General features: G+C 52.3%; 1 protein-coding gene across 3 annotated transcripts in view; it reads left to right on the top strand.

Moving 5' to 3' along the window:
- LOC140385485 (sodium/potassium-transporting ATPase subunit beta-1-interacting protein 3) overlaps positions 1 to 13280 on the top strand; it is a 667002-nt gene that overhangs the window by 328319 nt on the left and 325403 nt on the right. For all 3 annotated transcript variants that reach the window (XM_072467679.1, XM_072467681.1, XM_072467680.1), the window contains exon 2: positions 11734 to 11871. In XM_072467679.1, the coding sequence (XP_072323780.1) occupies positions 11734 to 11871 (138 nt within the window). The remainder of the gene's footprint in view (positions 1 to 11733; positions 11872 to 13280) is intronic.

Genomic DNA, 13280 nt, shown 5'->3' with positions numbered 1-13280 from the left:
GGCAAGGCCTTCTTTCAGCATGGAATCTCAGGTCGTGCTGAGTGCAAATTGCCCTTAAAGTTCCTCAATCTTTTGCACTTGTTTGTCCGATTTTAGCCAAATTGTGGCAAAAGAAACAGCATAGAATGCCAGGCTACTGTTTTTCAATGTAGGCTAACATTGGGAGGACTTTGCCTTCAATTGTATTGTTTGGTTAGGATTAAAGTGTATTAGGATGTGTAAACCTTTGGAGTTTCCATGCAGTGAGTTCACCTGAGAGAATGTTGTTCTATTATTGCTGATTCCTGGAAGGGACGTTTCTCATGTGCACCAATTCACATTTATATTGTGCCATTAGTGTGGCAAAATGTTCCAAAGCACTTTATAACAGCATTATCAAATAAATATATTTTTGATATTGATCCACAGAGGGAGATACCAGGACAAAGTATCAAAAGCTTAGTAAAGGTGGGAGGTTTATAGGGATATTTTGAAGGAAAATAGAGGTGGAAAAGCTGAGGGAGGAAATTACAGAGTTTAGGGCCTTGATGGCTGAAAGCATGACCTCTACTGGTGAAGTGATTATTGGGGATGTGCAAGATGGCCTAATTCAAGGGGTAGAGATTTTGAAGACTTGTAAGGCCGTAAGAGCCAAAAGGTGAGTGGTGGGGAGGACGGGGGTGGGGGGTGGGGGGGGGGGGGGTGGGGAGGAGGAGGATATGGTGGCATTTGAAAACAATTATGAGGATATTAAAACTGACAGTTTGTCAGGTTGGGAACTAGTGAGGCTTGTGAGTACAGCGTGCTCAGTGATCAAGGCAGCACGGTAGCCTTGTGGATAGCACAATTGCTTCACAGCTCCAGGGTCCCAGGTTCGATTCCAGCTTGGGTCACTGTCTGTGCGGAGTCTGCACGTCCTCCCCGTGTGTGCGTGGGTTTCCTCCGGGTGCTCCGGTTTCCTCCCACAGTCCAAAGATGTGCAGGTTAGGTGGATTGGCCATGATAAATTGCCCTTAGTGTCCAAAATTGCCCTTAGTGTTGGCTGGGGTTACTGGGTTATAGGGATAGGGTGGCGGTGTTGACCTTGGGTAGGGTGCTCTTTCCAAGAGCCAGTGCAGACTCGATGGGCCGAATGGCCTCCTTCTGCACTGTAAATTCTATGAAAGACATTTTGGTGGGATTTTACTAAATGGGAACAAAGTCCCAAAGCGAGCGCGTGTAGCCACATGTTTCCCGATGCTCGTGGCGCCAAGAAACACAACGGGCGCGATTCTCTGCTCCCGCGCCGTTTCAGAGAATCGCCTGTGTCGCCAAATTTTCCTGCGACGCCGGTCTGACGCCCTCCCGCGATTCACGGAAGCGGCCAGATTGGCACAATTGTGTTTTGCGCGGCGCGGTCCAGTGAATCGCCCGAGACAGCCAAAATGGCGATTCACCAGTACCCCCGCGATTCTCAGTGCCGGATGGGCCGAGCGGCCTGCCCAAAACGGCAGGTTCCCCCCTGGCGCCATCCACTCCTGGTCACTGCCGGCGGGAACAGCACGGGAACGCTGGGGGGGGGGCCTGCCGGGGTGGGGGGAGGGGGGGGCCTCAAATGGGGTCTGGCCCGCGATCGGTGCCCACTGATCGTCGGGCCGGCCTCTCTGAAGGAGGGCCTCCTTTCTTGCGGGGTGGACTCGGGGAGGACGGCAACCACGCATGCGCGGGTTGGCGCCGGCCAACCCGCGCATGCGCGGGTGACGCCAGTTATGCGGCGCCGGCCGCGTCATGTACGCGGCGCCACCTTTATGCGGCGCCAAGGCCTGGCGCGCGTAAATGACGTGGCGCGGCTCCTAGCCCATTTTCGGGCCCTGAATCGGTCGGGATAGGGGCCGTTTTGCGCCGTCGTGAACCTCGACGGCGTTCACAACGGTGCGAACACTCTGTCTCCATTTAAGAGAATCGTGCCCAACGTTTTGGAACGACACTTTGATTAGATAGCGAGCCTCAGCGGGAACCGCGCAGCTGAAGCCGCACATAGCTGTTTTCTCCGCTTTCCCGGAACTCCTCAGTGTAACAAGAGATGCCCCAACTGTGTTCAGTTGAATACTGGATTTTACAGATGTAAATACTTTTGACTCCAATTGCTCCAAGATCAGGACAAAAATTGTGGAGAATAATACATACACAAATAATTGTTTGCACAAAACACAATGAGGCAACAGAAATACAAATATAATATCACACAGCATTTCCAGACATAATGAAGCATGATTTTCTCCATTAACTGGTAATAGTGACAAAGTAGACAAGGGTATGAAGTAGAGAGCTTCACTGTCTAACATTTGCTTTCTCACTATCAGGAAGAAAAGCAAGAAAATGTACTCTCCTGTAATGGTATTCATTTTCCCTTTTCCAGATCGAGCTATAGTTCTGGGACTAACTAATGAAAGAAATTGATAGCTGTATTTCAGCAGTGAAGGTTTTTATTAGTTTAAATTTACATCTACAAAATCCCTTTTTTGGTTATGTTCTCACCTTCCACCCCACCTAGCCAGGTGCCTATCCAAAAACTTTGCTACTCATAAATGAACTCGCATCAAAAGCGCTCGAACGGCCGCCCTGCACCTGAAAAGCAGCGCGCCGTGGTGCAGCGTGGCCATTAGAAGCTGGGAAACCCCATTCCCAGGGTGTATCCAGCTCACAATGCCTCATGAGATCTAACATTGCGATGGATATCCTGCCCATTGTGGGCAGGATCACCTTTTGGCAAATCTGCAAATTAGAGCAAGATAGCCTCACTCTAATATGCAGTTTCCCGAGGCACCTGAGGCATTGGGGTCTATCTCCTTTTCCTTGGAGACCTCGGGTGAGTGCTATTCAGTACCACTCTCCACAAACGGGGACCAGAGAGAACTCATTTGTGGGAGTCTCCACGGGATTCGAGGCCCCCAGGTGCATGCCCTTTGGGCAGGGTCATACCCTGGCACTGCTGGTAGCACAACATAGGTGCCAGCCTGGCACTGCCAGCTGGCAGGGGGATTGCCAGGGTACCAGGTTGGCACTGTCAGGGTGCCAAACTGGCATTTTACACGCGATGGTGATCGGGCCTGGGATGTCCTGTGCAGGTGTTGGGGAGTGCAGGGGCTGCTTGGGGACCCCCTCATAGTGAATTGGGGCTTGGGGGGCCCCAAAGATTGGGGCATCTCTTGTTACACTGAGGAGTTCCGGCAAAGCGGAGAAAACAGCTATGTGTGGCTTCAATGGTTAGCACAGTTGCTTCACAGCTCCAGGATCCCAGGTTCGATTCCCGGCTCAGGTCACTCTCTGTGCAGAGTCTGCACGTTCTCCCCCGTGTCTGCGTGGGTTTCCTCCTGGTGCTCAGGTTTCCTCCCACAGTCCAAAAGGTGTGCAGGCTAGATGGATTGGCCATGATCAATTGCCCATAGAGTAAATGAAAAGACAGGTTAGGTTGGGGTTACTGGGTTATGGGGATAGGGTGGATGTGTGGGCTTAGGTAGGGTTCTCTTTCCAGCAGCTGGTGTAAACTCAATGGGTCGAATGGTCTCCTCCTGCACTGTAGGTTCCATGAGTAGCACAGTGGTTAACACTGCTGCCTCATAGCGGCAGGGACCCGGGTTCGATTCAAGCCTTGGGTGACTGTGTAGTGTTTGCATCGTCTCCCCATGACTGCATGGGTTTCCTTCGGGTGCTCCGGTTTCCTCCTACAGTCCAAAAATGTGCTTCACAGCGCCGGGTTCGATTCCCGGCTGGGGTCACTGTCTGTGCGGAGTCTGCACGTACTCCCTGTGTCTGCGTGGGTTTCCTCTGGATGCTCCGGTTTCCTTCCACAAGTCACAAAAGACGTGCTGTTAGGTGAATCGGACGTTCTGAATTCTCCCGAACAGGTGCCAGAATGTGGCGACTAGGGGCATTTCACAGTAACTTTATTGCAGTGTTAATATAAGCCTACTTGTGACAATAAAGATTATTATTATGTGCAGGTTAGGTGGATTGGCCATGCTAAATTGTCCTTGGTGTCCAAAGATGTGTAGGTTAGGTTACGGGATGGGGCGGGGAGAGTGGGCCTGGGTGGGGTGCCCTTTTGGAGGATCGGAGCAGACTCAATGGGCCAAATAGCCTCCTTCACTGTAGGAATTCTATGATTCCATGAGACCAGTGACGGTAGAGTTTATAAGGAACACTGTTTTGAATTGTGCATTTGTCGGGTTCACTATATGACTGGTAGAAGAGGGACTGCCACTTTGAAACTGTGTTATGACATCCTGGGCTCGTACACAATCAATTCCAGCCCCACAGGCTCCGGATTCCCAACATAAGTGAATTAATCAATAATAATTTCATGTTTGCCTGAGATCATTGACCCTCGACTGGTCAAATAACCTACAGGCACCAGATGTAATCAAAACATTTAAAAAATGTTTATTTATAACAAAAGAAGAGATAAACATGTAATGGTAATAATAGAACATCGGTCTGCTAATCTAATGACTCCCCAAACCCCATCCCACCCTCCACTCAGCCACACAAGACAGACACACGGAGTGGGTAGGAAAAGGATCAAAAATATCAGTGATTAAAAGAGCTTGAGATGAATATTTGCTGCTCAGTTTTGTAGTCTGTGGTAGTCGGCGATCTTGAAATCATCAGTCGGTTTGGAACTTTTAGGATCTACCTTCAGTTAGACCTCGTGGACTGCAGGAATTCTTCTGGAGCATTACTTTCACTTGCCTCAGCTCCACCAGTTTCATGGAGACAATCTTAGAATCCCCTGCAGAGAGTTTACAAGAGGGCTTTCTGTCCTCTCTGTCTCTGGAATTCCTGTCTGCAGATCAAGATTAACTGCAGTCAAGAGAAAGTAAAAGGCCCGTTCTTCTAGACCTCTAGAGATCTCAGAATAGAGCTAACAGCACTGGGCCTTCCCCAGCTTCCAAACAGGCTTTCCCAGATCTGACTGAAGTCTGCTTGTAGCCTTTTGATTAGAGGTTTAACTTCAAAGTTCTGACAGGATAGAGAGAGTGCTTGCAGCATTTAAATCAGGAGTTAAACCATCACAGGCCTGACTGGATAGAGAGAGTGTTTCAAACCTCGTCAGCCTCAGCTGAGGGAACCTGTTCTTCCTAAGATGTAGGCATTACTGAATTAAAATGGAGCAGGCGCTTCTTCATTCCAGAAACCTCTGGGGCTCTCCACGAATCACAATCGAGAATAGAGTATGTCTCGGAATCCCAGAAGAGGAGATGGGCTGCTAGCCAAGTTAATCAAAATGACATTACTAGCTATGCCACATTGCATGGAGGGCAATCTCCTTGGGCCAGTCCAACTAGCAGCTTGCAGCAGGAGGAGTTCAGTTCAAAACCAAATGTCTGTAGTTTAAACGCAATGTCTGCAATTCTGCGGCAGCCAGCAAAGCAGGAATTAGAAAGGAAAAACAAGGATTGGAAAGAGGTTCCTTACAACTGTAAGGGCAACCTACCCATGAATATAAGATTGACTGTCTTCTTCTGATTGGCAGGATGTGACGTGTGCTGTCCAACAGGGGTCTGTGTTAGTGCCTCAACTTTATACAGTTTATGATTCAGATGAGGGGAACAAAGGCACGGTAGCAAAATTTGCAGATGACACAAGGACATGTAGGAAGAGGACATAAGGAGACTGAAGTTGGATACAGATTGGTTGAGTGTGTGGGCAAAAGTCTGGCACATGGAGTATACTCTGGAAAAATGTGAAGTTGTTAATTTTGGCAAGAATAAAAAAAAGAGTATTACTTAAACAGAGAAGATTGCAGAATTCTGAGGTGCAGAGGGATCTAGGTGTTCTAGTGCATGAGTCACCAAAGGTGAGGCCATGAAGGGATTGGAAGAACTGGATGAGAATTTTAAAATTGAGGCATTTTGCTGGATTGGGAGTTTATGGCACATGGGCGATAAGTGAACAGAACTTGGCGTGGATGTAGACATCAAAGATTTGGAAGAGCTCATTGAGGATGAAGAGTGGGAGGCTGGTCAGGAGACCATTGGAATAGAGGTCTAGAGGGCAAAAGGTACCATAGGAATAAATGCGGATTTCTACAGCAGCTGAGCTAAGATAGGGACGGAGAACTTTCATTGTACGACACTAATACTGTATTTCCTAATTCATTACATCATCCTACTAGCTGCAAGTTTTTAAGGGACACAAACTGCTAAACATAAAACAGTTCACAGTGAAGCTATATGATGCAACCATCAATTCACACGAGACGATTAATAGAAGTGAACAGTGGTTTGAATAAGCTACCTGCCTGCGACTGCTCTGTACTGAGTGCCGCCTACAGGCTGCAGATCTATATACCACCCCTGAGGGGGCGGAGCCATAGGCAGAGCCCACAAGGGCATCAACATAATACAATACAATACAATGCAATACAGTGGTGACTTGTAGCAGCAATACGTTCACATTCACCCCCTGTTAAAAAATTGAAATCCAGCGGGGGTGAAGTGGGCTCAAGATCGAATCTGTCCGGCGCCTTTATCGTTTGCTGTGATCACCTCAGCTCCAGCTTCGCTGCGGGCACAGGCATTGAACTCGTCGCTGCGGGCACGGGTGTTGGGCTCGTTGACTCCAGGAGCGTGTCATCTGGAGCTTCATCTCTGTGGGTCGGCAATGGGGGGTGGGGGGAGGTGGGGGGCTGTAGGCGAGGTAGGGGCAGGGGCGGTGTTTGGTGTAGGGGGGGGCATAGGGGATGGTTGCTGGGAAACCGGCGGGTGCCAGATCCCGGAGGGAGACTGTATCTTGTCAGCCGTCGCGGTGCGCCACATAGGCATACGGAGGGTTGGCGTGAAGGAGCTGGACCCTCTCGACCAGGGGGTCAGACTTATGGCTCCTCACGTGCTTCCGGAGGAGGACAGGCCCTGGTGTTGTCAGCCAGGACGGAAGCGAGACCCCGGAGGTGGATTTTCTGGGGAAGACAAATAAACAGTCGTCAGGGGTCTCGTTCGTGACTGTACAGAGGAGTGACCGAATGGAGTGGAGCGCGTCGGGGAGGACTTCCTGCCAGCGGTAAACCGGGTGATTTCTAGACCGTAGGGCCAGAAGGACGGCCTTCCATACCGTCGCGTTCTCCCTCTCCACCTGTCCGTTTCCGCGGGGGTTGTAGCTGGTAGTCCTGCTCGAGGCAATGCCCTTACCGAGCAGGTACTGACGCAGCTCATCGCTCATAAATGAGGAGCCCCGGTCACTCTGGATGTAAGTGGGGAAACCGAACAAGGTGAAGATGCTGTGCAGGGCCTTAATGACCGTGGCCGCGGTCATGTCGGGGCATGGGATGGCAAAGGGGAAACGGGAGTACTCGTCAACGACGTTGAGAAAATACACGTTGCGGTCAGTGGAGGGGAGGGGCCCTTTGAAATCGACGCTGAGGTGCTCAAAGGGGCGGGATGCCTTCACCAGGTGGGCCTTGTCTGGCCAATAGAAGTGCGGCTTGCACTCCGCACAGACTTGGCAGTCCCTGGTCATGGCCCTGACCTCCTCGGTGGAGTAGGGCAGGTTGCGGGCCTTGATGAAGTGGAGAAGCCGGGTGACCCCCGGGTGACAGAGGTCATTGTGGATGGCCCGAAGTCGGTCATCTTGCACGCTGGCGCATGTGCCACGGGACAGGGAATCCGGGGGCTCGTTGAGCTTCCCAGGACGATACACAATATCGTAATTATAGGTGGAGAGTTCGATTCTCCACCTCAAGATTTTATCATTCATGATCTTGCCCCGCTGTGTGTTGTTGAACATAAAGGCTACCGACCGTTGGTCGGTGACGAGAGTAAACCTCCTACCAGCCAGGTAGTGCCTACAATGCCGTACAGCTTCCACAATGGCTTGAGCTTCCTTTTCGATAGAGGAGTGTCGAATCTCGATGGCGTTGAGGGTACGGGAAAAAATGGCCATGGGCTTGCCTGCCTGGTTAAGGATAGCGGCCAGGGCGACATCCGACGCATCGCTCTCCACCTGGAAGGGGATGGACTCGTCCACCGCGTGCATCGTGGCCATGGTAATGTCTGCCTTGATACGGCTGAAGGCCAGGCGGGCCTCAGTCGCCAGTGGAAAGATGGTGGCTTTGATAAGTGGGCGGGCTTTGTCCGCATTGTTGGGGACCCACTGGGCATAACATGAAAAGAACCCCAGGCACCTCTTCAGGGCCTTGGGCAGTGGGAAAGGGGGAGTTGCAGGAGGGGGCGCATGCGGTCGGGGTCGGGCCCTTGGACTCGGGTTGTTCGGAAAACACATTTCTCCTTGTTGTAGGTGAGATTGAGGGCTTGGGCGGTTTGGAGGAACTTCTGAAGGTTAGTGTCGTGGTCCTGCTGATCATGGCCGCAGATGGTGACGTTATCCAAGTACGGGAACGTGGCCCGCAGCCCGTACTGGTCAACCATTCGGTCCATCGTTCTTTGGAATACTGAGACCCCATTGGTGACGCCGAAGGGGACCCTAAGGAAGTGGAAGAGGTGACCGTCTGCCTCAAAGGCTGTGTAGTGGTGGTCTTTCGGGCAGATCGGAAGCTGGTGGTATGCGGACTTCAGATCTACCGTGGAGAAAACTCGGTAGTGTGCAATCTGATTAACCATGTCCACGATGCGGGGAAGGGGGAACGCATCGAGTTGCGTGTAACGATTTATGGTCTGGCTGTAGTCCACAACCATCCGGTTCTTTTCCCCGATCCTGACGATCACCACTTGGGCTCTCCAGGGGCTATTACTGGCCTCGATGATCCCCTCCCTCAAGAGCCACTGGACCTCCGACTTGATGAAAGTCCTGTCCTGGGCACTGTACCGCCTGCTCCTGGTGGCAACGGGTTTACAGTCGGAGGTGAGGTTCGCGAAGACTGAGGGAGGGGCGACCTTAAGGGTCGCGAGGCTACATACGGTGAGAGGGGGTAGGGGCCCGCTGAATTTCAGGGTCAGGCTCCTGAGGTTGCACTGGAAATCCAGTCCTAACAAGAGAGGAGCACAGAGATGGGGGAGGACATAGAGTTTAAAAGCGGCGTACTCGGCGCCCTGTATCGCGAGGTTCGCGACACAGTACCCCCGGATCTGCACTGAATGTGATCCGGAAGCAAGAGAGATTGTTTGGGATGCGGGGGAAATCTGGAGGGAACAGCGCCTTACCGTCTCCGAATGGATGAAGCTCTCCGTGCTCCCAGAGTCAAACAGACAGGGCGTTTCGTGCCCATTGAACCGGACGGTCATCATGGAGTTCTTGAGGTGCATGGGCCGTGACTGGTCAAGGATGACAGCGCCAAGCTGCGGGTAGTCGGCGTGGTCGGTGGTAGCGGGGTGGTCCCAAGATGGCGGCCCACATCGGTCGCACGTGTCGGGCGGCATTGAAGGTGGTGGCCAAGATGGTGACCCCCGTCGGTCGCGCGTGTCGGGTGACGTTGAAGAGGGCAGCCAAGATGGCGGCCCCCATGAGTCGCACGTGTCGGGTAGGGTTAACGATGGCGGTCCCCATGGATAGCACAAGGTGGATGACGCATCAGAAGGGGGCGGTACCGGCAGGCACACAGCCACACTGCGGGGTCTGCGGGCCTGTGAGTCTGTGAGTCGGGCCTCCGATTTTGCAACTTTGGGTCGGGCCAAGCAGACTTTGGCAAAATGTTCTTTCTTGCCGCAGTCGCTGCAGGTCGCGTTCCGGGCTGGGCAACGCTGCCTGGGGTGCTGATTCTGGACCGCAGAAATAGCAAGACGGCCCCCCAGGTTGGGTGGTCAGCCGCGCGGCACAGACCTCTGGTCGGGTGATGGTCGCGCCTCCAACGCCCACAAGGAAGTCGCGTGGTAGGAGGGGAAAGCATTCAGACTCTGGAAGGCTACCTCTAATGAGGTGGATAGTTTTACCGTCTTTTCGAGCAGACGCTGTCTGACATAGTTGGACCGGACTCCAGCTACATAGGTGTCCCGGATGGTGAGTTCCATGTGTGCGAGGCCGTGACGTCCTTGTAATTGCAGTTTCGAGCGAGTACCCTCAGGTCGCATAGATATTCCTCCAGCGATTCCCCGGGACGTTGACGATGTGTGGTGAGGAGGTGCCGCGTGAACACTTTGTTCACCGGCCTCCCGTAGTATCTTTTCAGGATTGCGACTGTGTCTGTGTACGTGGTCGCGTCTTCAATTAGTACAGAGATTCTGTGGCTCACCCGGGCTTGGAGGAGACTTAGCTTCTGTGCCTCGGTGACGGCGGGCGAGGAGGAGGCAGCGAGGTAGGCCTCAAAGCAGCGGAGCCAGTGTGAAAAGATTCCTTTGGCTTCAGCTGCCTGTGGGTCGAGTTCCAGTCGATCAGGTTTGAGAGCGGATTCCATTTCGATATCTTAGCATATTAAATTGATGCGACCATCAATTCACACGAGACGATTAGTAGAAGTTAACAGTGGTTTTAATAAGTTAGATCTGTGCCTGCCTGCGACTGTTCTGTACTGACTGCCGCCTACAAGCTGCAGATTTATACACCACCCATGAGGGGGCGGAGCCCATAAGGGCATCAACATAATACAATACAATACAGTGGTGAATTGTAGCAGCAATACGTTCACCACACTATATATTTAGGTATTTTTACATTATAGGAATGTTGCTAATGTGAGATAAGCAGTTGTTTTGCCACAAATGAAAGTCAGTGGGCGGGATTCTCTGATCCTAAGGCCAACAGGGTGTTCGAGTGGTTCACGCAGCTCCAGTTGCTGATCCGGCCGTGGAATGGGCGCCATGGAATGGGCGCACTGGGTCTGGCGCAAACCTGCGCATGCACAGTCCCACCGGCGCGATTTCCGCTCATGCGCGGTGTCTCCCTTGTCCACGCCGGCCCCGACGCAACATGGCGCAGGAGTGCAGGTGCTGGCGCAGAAGAAAGGAGGCCGGGAGACAGAGAAGCTGGCCCACCGATCGGTGGGTCCCGATCGCGGGCCAGGCCATATCGGAGGCCCCCCCCCGGGGTCGGACCCCCCCCCCACACACCACAGGCCGCCCCCGGACCATTCAACACCGAGGTCCTGACGGCTCAGAGCATCTTCGAATAGAGCCGGCGGGACTCGGGTTTTTTCTTTACGGCCGCTTGGCCCATCCGGGCCAGAGAATCGCGGGGGGGCAGCGTAGAGCAGCCCCCGACAGGCGCCGCGCTAACCACGCCGGCCCCAATGGCGCCGATTCTGCACACTGCGGAGAATCGCATCCCGGCGCGGGGTCGGAGAATCCCGCCCAACATGTTTGTGGATATGATGACATGAAAAACCCATGGAATGTGGATCTACAAGCAAGCTGTTAGACTAAAAGGCTTCAGTACATACTGAGAAGCCCATCCCCAAGATGATACCCTCTTAAGCACTTGTCACCCAGCAGAACCCAACATGACTACTATCTGATTACAAGATAGAAATGAGAAATGGATAATGTAAAGTATCAAGAAATGAAACCAATACATGTGTCTATGGGGCTAGGGGTGGCGAAGGGAGAATGGTGGAGTCAGAGTTGGTGATTGCTGCCTTGTGATATACAGAATCCAGTCGCTCTAAGCGGTGGGAGTCTTTGAATTGTTGCAGTCGATATTAAATGACAAGTAATTTTCAGGAAAAATTATATTTTGTCCTCTGCAACCTTTTAAATTACCTGAAAATGTGTAGCGCTTTTTGCAAACTTGTGCCAACTGTATTTCTCGATGCCAATCATAATATGAGTTGAATATGCCTATAACTCCGCTTTCAGTTTCTAAAAAGTATTTTCTTGTCTTCTCTTATAGCTGGCAGCATTGGAGAGGCAGATCTTTGATTTCTTAGGTTACCAGTGGGCTCCTATTCTGGCCAACTTCCTTCACATAATTGTTGTCATACTGGGCCTATTTGGAACAATTCAGTACAGGCCTCGCTACATCATGGTGGTAAGTTATCAACTTGCACAATGTGATAAAAGGAAATAAAATGCTGGACTAATGTTCCAGCAAATCATATAACTATGAATAGAGCAATAATCTAGAAAAGCTCATGTTTGATTTACATTGATAAAAATTATGGGGCTGTTCTACTTCTGTAATCTCAATACTGCACACGGCTAAAAGGCCAAGGTGATGGCCAGGCAGCCTGTTCCTAGATCTCAGCCATTGGCTTGACAATTGGTGCAGGACAGGTTCATGGAGAGTCGCCCTCAGATTTTTGTTCATCTCCGTAGTGATGCACATGATCTCCCGCATTGCATGTCGCCGCACACCATCTGGGGGTGTCCTACATTAACAGAAAGGGGTTCCACTCCCTGAACATACAGCACATGTGCGACCACCAGATGAAGATAATGCACGTGTGTGCCCGCTTCCCAGGCAGTGTCCACGACAGCTACATCCTTGGGCATTCGGACATCCCTGGCCTCTTCGAGGAGCACTCCAGGATCAGTGGCTGACTCTTGGGAGATAAGGGGTACCCGCTGACGACCTGGCTAATGATGCCAGTATGGAGGCTGGAGATGAAAGCGGAGATCCGGTACAACGAGGCCCATGCAGCCACCTGGGCTCTGATTGAATGGTGCATCGGACTGCTCAAAATGCAGTTCTGATGGCTCGACCACTCTGGTGCTGCCCTCCAGTACACCTCCCGGAGGGTCACCCACTTTGTGGTGGTCTGCTGTGCCCTCTATAACCTCGCACAGCAGTGTGGCGACATGCTGGAATTGGTGATGAGGAACATGTGGCCACCTCTGAGGAGGATGAGGACGAGGATGATGAGGCGGCGCCGGTCCAGCAGGGGCTGGAGGACGAGGCCAGGGAGGAACCAGAGAACCAGTTGGAGGCTGCAGAACAGGCGACGGCGGCGAGGGTCTGGCAAGCCCGGAGGGCCAGGGAGGCCCTCATACTGGCCTGATTCACTTAGGACGTGGCCTGGTCCGTCACCCCCCACTCCCATTTCCCACCCTCCCAGGGTATGTGTTACATCACTCCAGGGTGCTGGGACTGTGTCGGCATCGTCAGCGGCTCATTGTCGAGGGCAGCGTTGTGATGATAACCCGCAGAGAGCTGAGCACGGTGCTCCTCAATTTATGCCATAGTCTGACCCCTGCCTGTCTCACCCCTGCTCGCTCACACCCATTACCTACACGGGGGATACTTGGAGAGATGGGCCAACGGTTCAGAGGTCGGCCCGCATTGCGGAAGAAAGTGACAGAGGCATCAAACTGGTTGTGCACAGGGGTGTTTAATGTGTAATACAATTCCCCACTCTCCCGATGGTGCCGCCCTCCACCTCCCTCACCCCCCCCCCACCCCGTCACCCCTCCCCAGTGCTCTCAGTGATCCTTGATGTG

Source organism: Scyliorhinus torazame, chromosome 11 (assembly GCF_047496885.1).
Source record: "Scyliorhinus torazame isolate Kashiwa2021f chromosome 11, sScyTor2.1, whole genome shotgun sequence".
In the NCBI taxonomy this organism is placed as follows: Eukaryota; Metazoa; Chordata; class Chondrichthyes; order Carcharhiniformes; family Scyliorhinidae; genus Scyliorhinus; species Scyliorhinus torazame.
Note: the sequence above shows the minus strand (reverse complement) of the source record. Positions and strands in the feature narration are given on the sequence as shown.